This window comes from Dasypus novemcinctus, chromosome 3 (assembly GCF_030445035.2).
Source record: "Dasypus novemcinctus isolate mDasNov1 chromosome 3, mDasNov1.1.hap2, whole genome shotgun sequence".
NCBI lineage: Eukaryota > Metazoa > Chordata > Mammalia > Cingulata > Dasypodidae > Dasypus > Dasypus novemcinctus.
This window is the reverse complement of record NC_080675.1, coordinates 52,642,731-52,661,205: the sequence shown is the minus strand read 5'-3', so window position 1 is coordinate 52,661,205 and position 18,475 is coordinate 52,642,731. Positions and strand designations below refer to the sequence as shown.

The window sequence follows — 18,475 nt, the reverse complement described above, 5'->3', positions numbered from 1 at the left end:
AAGCAACTGGGCACAGTTACCTGGCCTAGTTGACACATTAGCCTAAGCATCACAGTAGGCCACTCCTTAACTGACATAACCTCATCAAAACTTCCTACTTAAAATTGGCTCACACCCACAGGGATAGATTAAATTTAAGAACATTTTTTTCTGGGGTACATATGGTTTTAAGCTACCACACACCACCCTTTGGAGCCCAAAAAGCTACGTTCTTTATATATGCAGAATACATTCATTCCATCACAATATCTGAATAGTTCTTAGTACAGTTTATCAGAATTGGTTATGTATTTGGTCTGTACTGGGACACAATTTACCTCTGTGGACCTGTGAAACTTGGAGAACAAGTTAACGGCTTTCAATATACAATTGAAGGATAGGCATAGGAAAAACATTTCCATTTCAGAAGGGAGTACTTGGGAAAACAGGACTCAAAGATCCCAAACAATTCCAAAACCCAGCAGCGCAAGCTCGATTAGATTTCAAGGTTTGAATGCCATCAGTTGATCAATGTTTTGACCTTTGGGCATGATAGACCAGTGGCCCCACCCTTTCCAAGTGCTTGCTTAATGGTTGTGCTCTCTGAACACAAGCCTCCGGATGGCTGCCAGGCCCTCCGTGAACCAGGGCACAGATCCCACCCTCTTTAAGCTTTGGGGTGGCAGGATGCTTCCTGAAAAACAAGGTGCAAGGCTTGCCCTCTCCAAGTGCCAGGACAGAGTTGCCCTTTCTGCATAGATGGGTGGGCCTGCTCTCTTAGCCAAGGAGATAGCCTTGGCTTCCATGGTTTTGCCTTTGAAGCCATTCTTCCTTCAGTTTATCCTTTTTGTGTCCCTTTTAGTCCAGGATGGCAGTGGTTCCGCTCATACAAATCTTGCAAAAAACTTGTTGCTTTTGCATGTAGTTCACAGGGGTCTAAATCCATTGGACAGAGGACTTTGCACAGATCCTTTCTGGATAATTGCACCTCCAGTCTTGACTTACACAGAAATTGCTCGTTTCCATGTTCAGTTAAACCTTTACATGGAGTACTATTCTTTGGAGACTTGCTTTCTAGAAGTTCAGAATCTTTTAAACTAGTAATTTCTAGTTTTTTGTGTGTCCAGGCATTCAGTTCTCAGTCTATTCCTTCCAGTTTGAGTCAGCCAAAGGGGTGCTGATGCAAAATAACAGAAATTGGTTGGTTTTTATAAAGGGTATTTATTTGCGGTAGGAGCTTACAGATACCCAGCCATAGAGCATAAGTTACTTCCCTCACCAAATCTGTTTTCACGTGTTGGAGCAAGATGTCTGCCGATGTCTGCAAGGGTTCAGGTTTCCTGGGTTCCTCCCTTCCCGGGTCTTGTTTCTCTCTGGGTTCAGGGTTCCTTTCTTCCTAGGGCTTGCTTCTGTTTCCTCTGTGAGCTTACTTCCTGGGGCTCCAGCTTAAGGCTTCAGCATCAAACTCCAACATCAAAACTCAAACATCAAAAACCCTCAACTCTGTCCTTTGCCATGCCTTCTATCTGTGAGTCCCCACCCACCAAGGGGTAGGTGGGGACTCAACTCCCTAATGCTGTGGCCCAATGAAAGCCCTAATCATAATTTAATCACAGACTACATTACAAACATAATCCAATATCTGTTTTTGGAATTCATAACCATATCAAACTGCTACACTTCCCTCACAGTTTTACTATATGCTGCAAGGAAACACTAGGCTGCACCTTCCACACTTAGCTTGGAAATCTCCTGAGCTAAATATCCATGTTCACTTTCAAGTTCTGCCTTCCATCCAAAATCAGAACATCACCAAGATCAATATCATTTCCTCCAGTTTCCAATAACACATTCATCATTGTTTTCTAAAGCCTTTCTGTTACTACCTTTAACATCCATATTTATGCCAGGGTTGTATTCATGATGAATGGTGTATTCTCTAAGACAATACAGACTTTCTCTACAGCTCTTACTCATTTTTGAGCCCTTAAAATCCTTCTGACCTCTACTCATTACCTATTTTCAAAACTGTTCCATAGTTTTTGCTGTTTGTAATAGCGGTGCCCCACTCTCCTGGTACCAAATTGTATTTGTTTCCTAGGATGCCCAAGTAGAAAACGTGAAATGGATTGGGACTATGGAAATTTATTTTCTTACAGTTTTAGACTGGGAAAAATCCAAACCAAGGTTCTGGGGCTGGCTGCTGGCACATGGCAGGGCACATGGTGGCATTTCTTGGTCTCGCTCTTCTCTTCTGGTTTCCGTTGATGTTCAGATTTTTGCTTCCTGTGGCTTTTTTTTTGGAGGCGGAGGAGTTGTCTCAATTTCATTCTGCTCATAAAGGACTCCAGTAAGATTAAGAACCATTCTGTTTAAGGTGGGCCACACCTTAACTGAAGTAATCTCATCTACATAGGGTCTACACCCACAAGAATGGATTAAGTTTATGAACATGTTTTTCAGGGATACTTAGAGCTTCAAACCAACGAAAATAATAAGTCTTGGAATCAGGTGTATAAGTTCTTCAGCTTTGTTCTTCACTTTTTACATTTCTGTGTCATTACCGCTACATTTTTTCCTTCTTTCCCATTGCAGAAAAAAACCTACTCTTTCTCCTTCCCAGGCCATTCCTTTCTTCTCGAAAGGAATCCTAAATCTTTGTTTTCCTTCTGGAAGTTTGTGCTATTAGTTATCTCTCAGTTCATTTTGCTGTCAAAGATGCTGCCTGTTTTCAAATCCTTATTCTCCTAGATGACTCTAGCATTGGCCCTGTTGAGCACTACTGGGTTTGGCTTCTTAAAACTCATTGTTGCTCTTCTTCCTACCTTTTTAACTTCAAGATCTTCATTTCCTCATCTTTTGCTTCTGTAACCTGAATAAAATATTTCCCTAGTTTCTATCCTCTGTCCTCTTTTCTGTCCTCTGGCCATTAGTTATCCTATCCTGTATTGATTGATGACCACTAAGCTACACCTCTAGGCTTTAGCTTGCAGTTCTGCTTGTTGATGAATATTTACTTGATATTCCACTGTATCCCAACCTTGGCATGTCCAAAATTTATCTCATGTTGCTATTCAAATCTCTTCTCTTGCTGTTAATGGTAGCACAATTTTCCCAGCAACCAATCTCCAAAGCCTGGGAGTTATTGTTTTTTCTTTCCTTTTTCTTTGGTTTTCCCCAGTCCCTGCTCAGCAACAGCCTATACTCCAGCCCCTAACAGTGCTGCCACAGTTGTACACATAGGAGGGCCAGTTTGGAGAAGTCACATCTCCAGCAGGTTGTATAGATCATTGTTCACATATTTTCCACACAGAGCTTTTAAAATATTACCATTTAAAATCTGATGAAGTCTCTTAAAAAATTTTTACAAAATTTTAAGTAGTTCATGTCACTGAAAAGTACAAACCATTTGGAGTTAAAATACCTGTGGCGATCCTGATAACAAGTACCTAAATTGCCATAAGGGTTTGAGAAGGATTAATTTGTAATCGTTAATAACTGATGTACCGGAAACTCGAAGGAGGAAGTTTGCTTTCATATTTATGAAGCAGCAACCGTTTCTCTAAAATTCCCCCATTGTCACTATGCCCTTGTGATTTAGCCAAGAACCATTACAGGGTTTCCTGTTGCCCTTATGTTGGATATGTGGTTTATTTTTACATAAGGATATTTGATATGCCTGCACATCTTTTTATATCACTAAATTCTGTAGCCGTACGGAGTTGGTGATATAGGTAAATTTTCATGTGATTTCCTCCCCCTTTCGATTTGTTTGGAGAGGTTGTTCATTATGTATATTATCACCTTAGTCTCTTTTATAAGTAAATATGTTTGCATTTGTAGTTTCCTTTTCCCACCTTTACATACATTTTGACATCTCTAAAATTTTAAGAATTAAAGTCTGGATTTCCGAGCATATTTCTTGTACACTTGTTCTAAAATCCTTTCTTATTTTTAGTGGAAGAAGCAGGCAGTGGTGCTCTCCAGCTTTTTGTCGATGCAGGAGTCCCTGTGAATTCAGACATGATTAGCCATTTTGTGAATGAAGCTCTTGCTGAGACCATTGCTGTCATGCTGGGTGACCGAGAAGCAAAGAAGCAAGATCTTGTTGCCGCACGTGTGGATGTTTCGACAAGTGAAACACACTTACCGGTAAGAGTAACTCTCCTTTCATGATATAGAGTTCAGAGGGCTTTTTTTTTTTTTAAAGATTTATTTTTTTAATTTATTTCTCTCCCCTTTCATCCTTCCCCCCAGTTGTCTGCTCTCTGTGTCCATTCGCTGTGTGTTCTTCTGTGACCACTTCTATCCATATCAACGTCACCGAGAATCTGTGTTTCTTTTTGTTGCATCATCTTGTGTCAGCTCTCCATGTGTGCGGCACCATTCCTGGGCAGGCTGCACTTTCTTTCACACTGGGTGGCTCTCCTTACAGGACGCACTCCTTGCACGTGGGGCTCCTCTACGTGGGGGACACCCCTGCGTGGCAGGGCACTCTTTGCACGCATCAGCACTGCACATGGCCCAGCTCCACACGGGTCAAGGAGGCCCGGGGTTTGAACCGTGGACCTCCCATGTGGTAGACGGATGCCCTAACCACTGGGCCAAGTCCACTGCCTGTGTACTGATCTTGTATCCTAACACTCTACTGAAATAGTGTATTAGCTCTAGCGACTTTGTGCTAAGATTTTTAAGTACTTTCTAGATATAGGATTATATCTGTGAATTCCAAGGTTTTACTTCTTCCTTTACACTTTGGATGGCTTTTATTTCTTTTTATTACCTGATTGCTCTAGTTGAAACTCTAGCACTATATTGAACAACAGTGGTGACAGTGGACATCCTTGTCTTGTCTCCCTGATCTTAAGAGGAAAGCTTTAAGTCTTTCACCATTGAGTACAATGTTAGCTGTGGGTTTTTCATATATGGCCTTTATCATGTTGAGAAAGTTTCCTTCAATTCTTATCTTTTGTAGTATTTTTATCAAGAAATGATCCTATATTTTGTCAGCTGCCTTTTCTGTATCAATTGGTAAGATCATGTGATTTTTCTTCTTTGATTTATTAATGTGGTGTATTATGCTGATTGATTTTTGTGTTGAACCACTCTTGCATGCCTGGTATAAAAACCACTTGATAATGATGACTAATTCATTTAATGTGTTGTTGGATTCAGTTAGAGAGCATTTTATTGAGGATTTTTGCATCAGTATTCATTAGAGAAATAGGTCTGTAATTTTCTTTTTTTGGAATATCTTTTCTGGTTTTGGTGTTAGGGTGATATTGGCTTCATAGAATGAGCTTGGTAGCATTTCTTGTTCAATTTTTTGGAAGAGCTGGAGTAAGATTAGTATTAAATCTTTTTTGAATGCTTGGAAGAACTCACCTGTGAAGTCATCTGGTCCTGGGCTTTTCATTTTGGGGAGCTGTTTCATGACTGTTTCAGTCTCTCTACTTGTGATTGATTTGTTGATGTCTTCTATTTCTTCTAGGTCAGTGAGGTTGTTTGTATGTTCCTAGGAATTTTTCCATTTCATCTACATTGTCCAGTTTTTTTGCATAAAGTTGATCATCGTATCCTTTTATGATCTCTCTTATTTCTGTTGGGTCAGTAGTTAGTAATGTTTCAGTTTTTAGTTTTTATTTCATTTATTTGCATCTTCTCTCTTTTTTTATTAGTCTAGCTAAGCATTTGTCAATTTTGTTAATCTTCTTGAAGAAATAACTTTTGGTTTTGTTAATTCTATTTTTTTCCTCAATTTTATTTGTTTCTGCTCTGATCTTTGTTATTTCACTACTTCTACTTGCTTTGCGATTAGTTTACTGTTCTTTTTCTACTTCTTCCAACTGTGTAGTTAGGTCATTGTTTTAATTAATAGATCTTCTTTTTTAAAGTAAGCATTGAGGGCTATAAATTTCCCTCTCCGCACTGCCTTATCTGCATCCCATAGGTTCTGATATGTTATTTCTCATTGTCATTCATCATCATTGATTTCCCTTGAAATTTTTTCTTTGATCCACTGATTATTTATAAGTGTGTTGTTTAATCTCCATATATATGTGAATTTTCACCTTTTCTGCCGCTTATTGATTTCCAGCTTTATTCCATTATGATCAGAGAAAGTGCTTTGTATAATTTGATCTTCTTGAATTTATTGAGATCTGCTCTGTGACCCAACATATGGTCTATCCTGGAAGATCCATGAGCACTTGAAAAGAATATATAACATGCTGTTTTGGGGTACAGTGTTCTGTATATGTTTATTAGGTTTAGTCCATTTATTATATTATTCAGGCTCTCTGTTTCTTTATTGATCTTCTGACCATATGTTCTCTCCAGTGCTGAGAGTAGTCTATTGAACTCTGCAACTATTACTGTAGAGATGTCCATTTTCCCTTCACTTTTTGCCTGTGTTTGCCTTGTGTATCTTGGGGCATCTGATTAGGTGCACATACATTTAAATGATTATTATTTCTTCCTGGTGAATCATACCTTTTATTAATATATAATGTAAAATATATATATATAATATCCTTTCTTGCCTTTAATAACAGTTTTGCTTTTTTTCTTACTGCCTAGTAGCATTTATTATAAAGGTAAGGAAATTAAAACAATGTGCAAGAACAGAAAAATACATCAAATAAGAGAAAATACAGACATTTTCATATATATGGGTAATTAGTATATGATAATAGTAGTATTTCAAGTCAGTTGGGAAAAATAGACTTATCCAATAAACCTAGGAACTTGTAGTTATCCACTTGGAAAAAAATAAAAGGTGTCTACCTCACATACAATTCATAAAACTAGAGGGGTTATAGAGTTAAACAGCACCAATGAAAAAAATAAACAAACAAAAATTAGTTAGAAGGGAGAATATTTTGAATTTGGACTAAAATAATAAATTCTAAAACTCATAAAGTAGAACTTAACAAATGTGTTAGCATAAAAATAAAAATCTCTAAGATCAAAAACATTTTTGAAAAGGGTAAAAATAAGTAATAGAGAATATTTACAATATATGTAATATATAACACCAATATCCAAAATACATAAAGATCTCTTTTATTCAAAAAATGACAAACAACAAATAGAAAAATGGACAAAATATTTAAAGAGACCATTCACACTAAAGGAAATAGAAATGGCCAGTAAACATCAGAATGGGAGTCAGTTTCCCCAATAATCTGGATAAGTTAATTCAAAACAGCAATGGAAATGTTTTCAAAGGTGTATGAGATTTGTGGCACCAGCATGGAAGTCTTAGTGAACTGTATATTGATATAACTTCTTTAAAATGCAGCATTGCAGTAATTGCAATAACTAAAAAGGGGCAGGCAGTTTGACTTAAAAATTTCACTTTGTGATAACTTTCCTTGAAAAATAATGATGCAGGTTGATGAAGGGGAAGGTATAGGGATGTACAGGGATGTTAATTATAACATTTGTGGTTTTTTAAAAAATATTTTTTTATTTTTTTAATGATAGATTACAGAAAATGTTACACAATATATAAGGGATTCCCATATGCCCCACTCCCCACATCTCCCACTTTTCCCCCCATTACCAACTTCTTTCACCAGTGTGGTACATTCATTGCAATTGATGAACACATTTTGGAGCACTGCCACCAAGTGTGGACTATAGTTTACATTGTAGTTTATACTTTCTCCCCCTCAATTCTCTAGGTTATGGGAGGATATAAATGGCCTGTATCTGTCATTGCAGTGTCAAACAGGGCAATTTCAAGTCCTGAAAATGCCCCCATATTACACCTCTTTTTCCCTCTCTCTGCCTTCAGCACCTCCAGTGGCCACTGTCTCCACACCAATAACATAACAGTTTCGCTTTTAAAGTCTATTTCATCTGATCTAAGTATATGTACCCCAGCTTTTTTTCTTTTTTCTTTTTGGTTACTGCATGCATGGAATATCTTTTTCCAGCCGTTTACTGTCACTCTGTTGTTTTCCTTGGGTCTAAAGTAAGTCTCTTGCAGACAGCATATAGATGGCTCATATTTTCTTAACCATTCCACCAGTCTTTGTCTTTTGACTGGGGAGTCTAATTCATTAACATTCAATGTTATTACTGTAAAGGCAGTTCATATTTCATCCATTTTGATCTATGGGTTTTATTGGCCATTTTATTGCCACTATTCTTTTGACAGTTTCGGTTACTGTTACTGATACAATCACCATTTCTAGACTCTCTTCCAAGCCCCTCTCTCCTGTCTTTTTTTTTACATTCTGTAACACTCTATTTAGTATTTCCTGCATAGCCAGTCTTTTTGTTATAAACTCTCTCAGTTTCTGTTTATCTGTGAATATTCTAAACTTGCCCTCATATTTGAGAGATAATCTTCCCGGATATAAAACTCTTGGCTGGCAATTTTTCTCTTGTACTATCTTAAATATATCATGCCACTGCCTTCTTACCTCCGTGGTTTCTGATGAGAAATCAGCACTTATTGAGTATCCCTTACATATGATGCATTGCTTTTCTCTTGCTGCTCTCAGAATTCTCTGTTTGTCTTTGGCATTTTACATTCTGATTAGCATATGTCTCAGAGTTGGTCTGTTTGGATTTATTCGGATGGAAGTACATTGTGCTTCTTGGACATATATCTATGTCCTTCAATAAGATTGGGAAATTTTCTACCATTATTTCTTCAAGTATTCCTCTTGCCCCTTTTCCCTTCTCTTCTCTTCCCAGGACACCCCTGACATGTATTTTTGCATGTTTCTTGCTGTCATTTATTTCTGAGACCTTGTTCAATTTTTTCCATTCTTCATCGGTTGTTTTGTATGTTCACTTTTGGAGGCCATGTCTTTATGCTCACTGACCCTTTCTTCTGCTTCCTCAAATCTGCTGTTAATATGACTCCAGTATATTTTTAATTTGATTTATTGTACCTTTTATTCCTATAAGGTCTGCTATTTTTCTATGTATGCTTTCAAATTCTTCTTTGTGCTCTCCCAGTGTCTTCTTAATATCCTTAATCTCTTTAGCCATCTCATTACATTTATTAAGGAAGTTTGTTTGAACTTATATGATTACTTTTCTCAACTCCTTTATGTCATCTGCAGGCTTATCTTGTTCTTTTAACTGGGTCATACCTTCCTGTTTCTTGGTATGGATTATAATTTTTTGTTGGTGTTTTTGCATCTGGTTTACTAGATGTGTTTATTCTGGGTACAGTTTCTCCATTGAGGTTAGGGCTTTCTTATCTTTTCTCCCTTGCTTGTTGGGTAGTAGGAGTTGAGGATGTAGTTGTTGCTATAAGCTGTGGAGGCTGAAGCTGCCCACATTGCCCCAGAAATTGATGAAGCTTCTCTCACCTTTCTTCTCTCAGGGTTAGGACAGAGCTGCAGCTGTGTGTAATAATCCATGTTATACAGGACAAGACTGTCTGTAGTTGCCCAGAGAGACTGATGAAGCTTCACACGCCTTCCTCCTCTACCTTGGTCAGGGATTGAACTGTAATTGTGGTTAGCCATCTATGCATCTATGCCATGTGGCTACAAAATGAGCACAGTTGCCCTGGTAAACTGGCATAGCACCGAATCCCCTCCCTGCTAGGGGTGGGGTTGGATCCTCTGGAGTGCCCAGCCATCTAATCCATGTGGGGCAAATATGTCTGCAGTTGCCCTGAGAGGCTGAGGGAGTGCTGTCCCTTCTGCCCTTCAGGGGTTGGGAACAGAACTGCAGATGCCCAACAGTTCATTCAGTGCAGGCCCAAAGTGCCTGCTGAAAGGAGAGGCTGTTGACACACCAGATCCCTTCTATCCTATTGGGGTTGGGGGTGGATCCCTAGGCATCCAACAGTTCAGTTCATGTAGGCTGAAAGTATGAGCTGTTGCTTAGAAAGGATGTGGAAATATCAGCCCCCTCTTTTCCATTTTGGGGGGTGGGAGTGGATCATCAGATACCCACCAGTCCAGGCTGTGTGGGCCAAAAAGCACCTGCAGTTACCCAACATCAGCACCCTCTTTTCCATTTTGGGAGGTGGAGGTGGATCATCAGGTACCCACCAGTCCAGGCTGTGTGGGCCAAAAGCACCTGCAGTTACCCAGAGAGGCTGGGCAAACATAGTCCGTCTCTTGTCACGTTGGGGGTGGGGTTGGAACCATAGGTACCCAATGGTCGAGTTTGTGCAGGCCAAAAGTGCCTGCAGTTGCCACAAGAGGCTGAGGGAGCACCATCCCCCTTCTGTCCTGTGGTGGGGCAGAGGTGGAGATAGACTTGAAGACACTCAACAAATCAATTTGTGTGGCTTGAAGCGCCTACAGTTGCTTGGAGAGGGTGAGGAAACCGAGCTTCTCTCCTATCCTATTGGGGTGTGGGAATGCAGCTCCAGGTGTCAGACTATTCAGTCTGTGCCAGCTGAAAGCACCTGTAGTTCCCTGGAGAGCCTGGTGCAGGTCCCACTAGCTTCCTCCTTGCCGGAGATGGGGTTGGGGTTTAGGGTAGAGCTGCAATCTGATCTGGGTGGAAGAAGCCAATCCCTACCACTACTGTGATTTTCAATCAGTCCCACTTCCCCTCATGCTGGGGACGCTGGCCTCTTTCTGACTTGGACAGGTTCAAAGTTTAGCTGTTCTTAGGATTATACTTTAGCCACTGAATTTACTAATCAGTAGCTGAAGTTGCTGCCACTCTGTGTCTTCTTCTCCCAAATTTGGGAAATAGAGTGTCCAACTCCAGCATCAGAATAGTTTCCGAGACAGCTTGTGCTGTGGGTACCAGCCTCAGTGGTGTGGAGGGCTCTACTCAAAAATCTCCACAGATAGGCATTCTCCTCTTTCTATACTTTCAAGGATGTTTCAGGATACTCTTCTGGTCTCCTGGGGCTCCCAAACAGGTGCTTTAGATAGCTTTGGGTGATTACTAACTGCCTTGTAGAATGAGCTGACTCTTGGAGCTCCTTACTCTGCTGCAATCTTGGCTTCCCTCCATTACGTTGTTTTTTTTTTTTAACCCCCCCCCCTCTCCCAGCCCCGGCTCTTTTTTTTTTTTTTGCCTGCTGTCTGCTTTCTTTGTCCATTCGCTGTATGTTCTTCTATGTCTGTATTTATTTATTCTCCCCTCCCTTTGCAGCTTACTTGCTGTCTGCTCTGTGTGTCCATTTGCTGCACGTTCTTCTGTGTTTTTGCTTGTCTCCCTTTTTTTGTTGTGTCACCTGGCTGAGTTGGCTCTCCGCGGTACATGTGGGCCTTCAGCTCTCCACGGCATGTGGGCAAGGCTGCCTTAACAAGGAGGCCCCAGAACGCGAACCCAGGGCCTCCCATATGGTAGATGGGAGCCCAACTGATTGAGCCACAGCCACTTACCCTTCCATTGCTTTTTTTTTCAAGATTTACTTTTTAAAAATATTTCTCTCCCTTCCCCTGCCCAGTTGTCTGCTCTTTGTGTCTATTTGCTGTGTGTTCTTCTATGTCTGCTTCTTGTCAGCAGCCCAGGAATCTGTGTCTCTTGTTGGGTCAACTTGCTGCAGCTCTCCACGTGTGCAGCGCCACTCCTGGGCAGGCTGGATTTTCTTTCGTGCTGGGTGGCTCTCATTACAGCGTGCACTCCTTGCGCATGGGGCTCCCCTACGTGGGGGACACCCCTGTATGGTAGGGCACTCCTTGCGTGCATCAGCCCTGCATGTGAGCCATCTCCACACGGGTCAAGGAGGTCCTGGATTTGAACCTCAGATCTCCCATGTGGTAGGCGGATGTTCTATCCTTTGAGCCAAATCTGCTTCCCATACATGTTCTGTTCTTTTGTGCCAAAAGGCCAATTTTTGAGATCTTGTTAAGTAGTTAAAATGCTTTATTCTGCTACACATCTTACCCATCCCAGCTTTTGTTGTGGGTTATGATCTTCAGCTGTATCTGTTGAATCTCCCTCTCTTTATTAGAAGAGGGTGCCTTACATTTCCTTGGGGACTGTTTCCAAGGCAGAGGTAGTTGAATAGCCAATCTTGAGAAAGGAGCAGGGTCCCTATGCTCCATTTGTTTTTTTGTCCATATATCTAAATTGTCTATATTCTAGGAATGTGGTCATTTTATTGTTTCAAGTTACATCTATTTGGGTGATTATAACCATCATTTATCTTGTTTTATTTATTTTAGGTAAGAGTATGTACCCCATTGCCTACCCCACAGCCTACTCCTCCTTGCTCACCTTCATCATTTCCTAAGGAGCATGTGTTAGTAAAAACTCCAGATTCTTCTCCGTGTGATTCAGATCATGATGTAGCTTTTCCTGTGAAAGAACTATTTGCGGAAAAAGGTTAAAGCCTCTTTTCTATAATTAAGTTTTAATTTTAGCAGTTATTAAATAAAATTTTGTCATTTGTTGTATGAGATGCTTTATAGATTATATACATGTGCCTGTTTACTAAATAGTTAGGAAACTAAGGAATTGGTTGCCATTTTTTAAAGTATCTTTTCTAGTCGACTAATTCCAGTAGCTGTTGGTATTAAAAGTATGAATCTTTTCATAGTTATTTTCTTATGCTTTAATGGGTTAATTTAGGAATTTTCCTATTATTATTTTTATTATTATTGCTATCATTTGTAAGACAGAATGTTAAGGGATTTTTTGTAACAACATATTTTGCCTTCCAATAGAGTTGTTTACTGAATTTTTTCTTGCTCTCTTCTTTTATTTTAAATCTTTAGGAATTGATATGCCTGCCACCACACTTGTTAATACTCCAATGGTTACTCCTGTTCCGACACCTCCTCCAGCAGCAGCTCTTACTCCAACTTTGTCAGAGATTTCCATTGACAAACTGAAAATACTAAGCCCAGAATTTCCCAAGCCATGGGATGATGGAGAGCTGCCTCTGGAAGAAGAGAATCCTAACTCCCTTAAAGAAGAACTTCTTCAACCAAAAGCTATGTAAGCAATAATTTATTTACTTTCAGTGACTATACATTCCATTTTAAGCTTGACTTATTTGTACCATTGAGAATCATAAAAAAATAATAAATGGAACTTAGAAAACTATCAGCTACATTAGAAGAAAAACCTTTATTAGGTTTTTAAAAATTTTATCTTCACCTCTTTCTCAAAAGGTTTGAAGGATTAAAATAAAGCTACCAATCATGTTGTTAATACAGTAGAAAAAAATTTCTGTTAAGGATGGATATTATATACTGTGATCAGCTAAATTTTGTATTATCATATATCCCCAATTAGATTTGCTTTATGGTTGGAAGAGCTTTCAAGATGACTTGTTATTTTAGAAAAATTAATCTTGTTAATTATAGAACTGCTTTCCTAAAGGAGATTTATTATCTTTGAATTTTTTTTAAATGTTAAAATGATTATTGACCTTCAGTGACTTAATAAGTTCAAAATATGTCTTTATTTTCTTAGTGTAATGTCTGTGGCAAAGGATGAAGAACCTGAGAGCATAGATTTCCTTGCTCAGCCTGCATCTCCAGAGCCAGTTCCCTTTATACCCTTTGCTGCTGGCACCAAGGCCGCTTCATCCCCACAGATGCCAAGTTCATATTCATCAACACTGGAGAGCACCTTGAGTGCTACTGTCACTGAAACAGAAACCTTAGATAGACCCATCTCTGAAGGAGAAATTTTATTTAGCTATGGTCAAAAGTTGGCTCCCAAGAGTAAGTTAATTTGCATCAATTGATTTCACTGATGAGATAATGGTAATACCTGAAGCAATATTTGTCTGTTTAAAAATATTTTTACTTACTTTTCAAGACTTAATATGGTATAGGAGAAAGAATATGAACTCTGGGCAAGTTAATGAATTTTTCTGAGGCTTTTTCCTTAGGCAATAAAATCTGCCTCATAATTCCACCGCCCAGAGATAATCTCACTCTTTAGTTTGGGGCATATCTTTCCAGTCTTGTATTTCTATTCATATATTGATACATGTATCTGTGTATATGTTTACCTTTAAAAATAGGATGACACTATATAATTTGTTTCGAAACCTGAATTTTTTACCTAATAATACATTGTGGACATCTTTCTGTATCACTACATCTAGGTCTACCTCATTTTAAAAAATGCCTGTATAGTCTATTTAAACAATGCTATAATGATGGGTGGGCATTTAGATTTTCAACTCTCCAGTGGCCATCCTTGCACATACATCTTTGTGTACTTTTCTGATAATTTCCTTGGAATAAATGCCTAGAAGTAGAATTGCTGAGTCAGAGTATGCACCTTTACAAAACTAATTTATGGCCAAAGTGATCTCCAGAATGCTTACTCCATTTTCAATTATCTCAGTAATGTAGGAGGGTGTCCATTTTTCAATTTCATAGCTACAATTTTTATTTATGGTTCTTAATTTCTGCTTATTTGGTATGTGAAGCAAAAAAACCCCATCTAATAAATTGCGTTTTTTTTAAACTGGTGAGGTTAAGTATCTTGCCAATTACTTGTTTATTAACTTTGCCATTATCTCTATTGCAATATAAGTCTAAATGTGATATTGTATGACTTTATGGTAAGATTATTTACTAACTTGTTTTCTAAATTTTTACATTGTATAATTTCTAGTTTTAGGACATGGGGGACTGTATCTGGCAAACCCAAATGATAGCTTATCCAGTACTCTGCATGATGCCTTTGAAATGGTAAGGAATGATTGACTAAATGTTGGATTCTGAAATGAATATTTTAGTGAACTATTTCTATTCGTCAGGTTTTTTCCTCAATTATTTGAGTTATAGGCACATATAAAATATTTGTGAAGGAATTTAAGATTCTTTGCACATTTCATTCTCTTTTTATTGAGGTGACATTCACATAACATAAAATGAAGCATTTTAAAGTGAACACTTCAGTGACATGTAGCACATTCACAGTGCAACTTGTATTGAAAGTCTTGTATTTCATAATATAATCAAATCTTAATTGCATGAAAAGGAAATTGTGTTATTAATCCTTGTGTTTCCAATAGTTGAAAAATACACAACTAATATTTGCATTTAAAATATTTTAAGCGAGACTTTAGCTATTTAAAGCTACCCTGTTATAATACATTTGTTATTTTTCCCTAACCATGACTTTAATCGTCTGTGCTTAAAAAAAATTGAATTTTACAGTTTTTTAGAAAATCTGAAATAGGACCCAGGGTTACTAACTCATCCTAGTTATTGTCTAGGAAATATCAAAAGCAAAAAAAAAATGTTACATATTTATACATTTTTGTGTTTATGTGTGCATAATTAGTATCAAATGATAGTAATTTTCTTTTGAAAAAACTGTTAAGGAATAGAAATATTCTTTCCTTTGTCTATATTTTCAAACAACCTAAACTAGGAAAGGTAATCACACTCAACTTCATCTAATTTACCCATAGTCTTTGCTAAGTGTTGCTGTTATGTTGCTCTTTTTTAAGAAATATTTATTTGATTGGATAATTTTTGGCATACGTAAACATTCTTTTGAAATCAAGATAAGGAACATATTCATCATCCATCCCTCCTAAAAGTTTTCTCCTGCCCTTTTGTAATTTCTCCTTGTCTCTTACCATTCCAGCTTATCCCTTTTTGCCACTCTTGGAAACCACTCACCTCATTTTGTAACCATAGATTAATTTGCATTTTCTAGAATTATGTAAGTGGAATCACACAGTCTGCACTCTTGTTGTATGGCTTCTTTCACTCAGCATAATTATTTTGAAATTCATCTATATTGTAGCATGTATCAGTACTTCATTCTTTTAATTGGTCAGTAGTATTCCACTGTAAGGATATATTGCAATTGTCCATTCACTTACTGATGGATATTTGGGTTGATTCCAGCTTTTGGCCTTTTCATGTAAGTAAGTGCTATGAACACTTGTGTATACATCTTTGTATAGATATATGATATGCCTTCATTGCTTTTGGGTAAATACCTAGGATTAGAATGGAATGAAAATATGATAGGTACATATTTAACTTTTTAAGAATAGTTATTGAATTTCTTTGCCAAAATTCTGTATAGACTTTGCATGTATGTTCATTAGGGATATTGATCTGTAGGTTTCTCTTCTTTTGTCTTTTTCTGGTTTTGGTATCAGGATAATGCTGGTTTCATAGAATGACTTGCAAAGTATTTGTTCCTTTTTAATTTTATGGAAGTGTTAGTAGAAAGTTGCCATTATTTATTTCTTAGATATTTGGTAGAATTCACCAGTGAAGCATTCTGGACCTGATGTTTTCATTAGGGGAAAATTTTTAACTATGTCTTTGGTACTAAGCCATTCAGATTACTTATTTTTTCTTGAGTGAAGTTTGGTTAATTTTTGCCTTTTGAAGAATTTGTCCATTTCGTCTAAGTTGAATTTATTGGGATTAAATTGTCCTTAATATTCCCTTATTATCCTTTTAATATCTGTAGAATCTGATATTGTTAATTTGTGGCTTTTCCCTTTTGTTCCTGATTAGTCTGACTAGAGGTTTATCAATTGTACTGATCTTCTCAGAGCTAGCTTTTAGTTTCATTGATTTTTCTCTATTCTGTTTTCTCTTATTGATTTTTGCTCTGATCTTTATTATTTTCTTCTATTTACTTTTAGTTTAATTTACTGTTCTTTTTCTATTTATTAAAACATGGAAGCCAAGGTCATTGATTTTTGAGACCTTCTTTTCTAATGTAGGCATTTAGTACTATAAATATCCCTAAGTATTGATTTAGCAGCAGCCTACAAATTTTGATATACTGTGTTGTCATTTACATTATTTTCAAAATAACTTCCAATTTTCCTTTTGATTTCTTTGATCTAAGGGTTATATGGAATTGTGTTATTTGTTCCTATATATTTGGGAGTTTTCCAGAGATCATTCCATTTTTTTATTTCTAATTTATTCCATTGTGTTCAGAGAACATACTTTGGATAACTTGAATTCTTTTAAATTTACTGTTAGTCATTTTATGTCTCAGACTCTGGTCTATCTTTGGAAGTGTTTCCTGTGCAATTTATTTTATTTTATTTTTAAAGATTTATTTCTCTCCCCTTCCCCTTCCCCTTCCCCCATTGTCTGCTCTCTGTGTCCATTTGCTGTATTCTCTTCTGCAGCTGCTTGCATTACCAGGTGGCACCGGGAAGCAGCTTCTCTTTTTTTTGTTGTTGCATCATCTTGCTGCATCAGCCCTCCGTGTGTGCCACACCCCTCCTGGGTGGGCTGCCCTTTTTTCAAGCAGGGTGGCTCTCCTTGCGGGGCACATTCCTTGCGCGTGGGGAACTTCTACCTGGGAGTGCCCCCATGTGGCACGGCACTCCTTGTGTGCAGCAGCACTGCGCATGGGCCAGCTTACCACGTGGGTCAGTAGTCCCTGGGGATCGAACCCTGGGCCCTCCATATGGTAGGCAGATGCTCTATCGGTTGAGCCACATCTGCTTCCCCCTGTGCACTTTAAAAGAATGTGCATTCTCTTGTTGGGTGGAGTATTCTATAAGTGTCCAGTAAGGTGAATTTGGTTGATAATATTGTTCAAGTCTTCTATATATTTTTGCTAATTTTCTGTCTCCTTGTTTTATCAATCACTTTGAGGAAGGTAGTGAAATCTGACTATAATTATGAATTTGTCTTTTTCTGTTCTAATGGTTTCTGCTTCATTTTGAAGCCCTTTTGTTAGATGCAAAAATACTTGAATTATTATACCTTCTTAAATAAATGACCCTTTTTATCCCTGGTAATTTTCTTTACTCTGAAATTCGCTTGGTCTGATATTAATGTAGCCTTTTCTAACTTTCTTTTCCTTAATGTTAGCATAGCCCAGAAACTCCCTCAAGGCAGTAAGCTGGGACATTCATAAGGTTCTCATCCTTTGTTCCATATCTCAGGTTTGTTACTTAATGTTCAGTGACTTGAAATGAAGTTTTTCATATAGTTTGTTCATTTTTTAGTTGTTTCATTACTCTATCTTGGCAGGAAGTCTTGCTGCATTTTTATTATCTTCTTCGTGTCATTATATGCAACCATGATAAAAACAGAAGCAAAAGAGGTTGGTGTACTTTTAGAAAGTAGTGTCTTTCCATCCCCTTTCAATCTAATGCTAGAAATTTCCTTAAAGCAATCATTAAAGTGTTGTAAACTAAAACTATGTATTAAATACATTCACGAGAATTTTAAAAATATACATGCTGATACTACCTCTGATATGCTGATTTAGTGGACCCTGAGGGTTTTGTGGTGGTTTGTATGTGTATGGGCAGATAAAGCCTAGATCCATATAGTTTGAAAAAATTCCCAGGTGTTCTGTTGTGCATCCCTCGTTACTCATGTTACAGATGGAGTTGAATGAGGTTAAATAACTAGTTCAGGTCACATAGCTAATTACTGACTGTTGGAGAAAATGCGGCACTTACTGGGACATGGAGACTGATAAGACTTTAGACAAATATTTATTGAGAAGCTCTCCCAATGGAGGGGTCTGAAGAACAGACTTCACATCCCCCTTGGAAGGGGGGAACTCGAATTTATACAGACCTTTCCTAGGCAGGGGAATGATACTTGGTGGGAGGGGTTTG

The 18,475-nt window shown here is 37.9% G+C and overlaps 1 protein-coding gene across 10 annotated transcripts in view; it reads left to right on the top strand.

Moving 5' to 3' along the window:
• Window positions 1-18,475, top strand: part of KIAA0586 (KIAA0586 ortholog) — a 152,171-nt gene that overhangs the window by 67,579 nt on the left and 66,117 nt on the right. For all 10 annotated transcript variants that reach the window (XM_058293360.2, XM_058293357.2, XM_058293359.2 and 7 more), the window contains exons 21-25: window positions 3,938-4,131; window positions 12,096-12,255; window positions 12,648-12,870; window positions 13,351-13,604; window positions 14,512-14,588. In XM_058293360.2, the coding sequence (XP_058149343.1) occupies window positions 3,938-4,131; window positions 12,096-12,255; window positions 12,648-12,870; window positions 13,351-13,604; window positions 14,512-14,588 (908 nt within the window). The remainder of the gene's footprint in view (window positions 1-3,937; window positions 4,132-12,095; window positions 12,256-12,647; window positions 12,871-13,350; window positions 13,605-14,511; window positions 14,589-18,475) is intronic.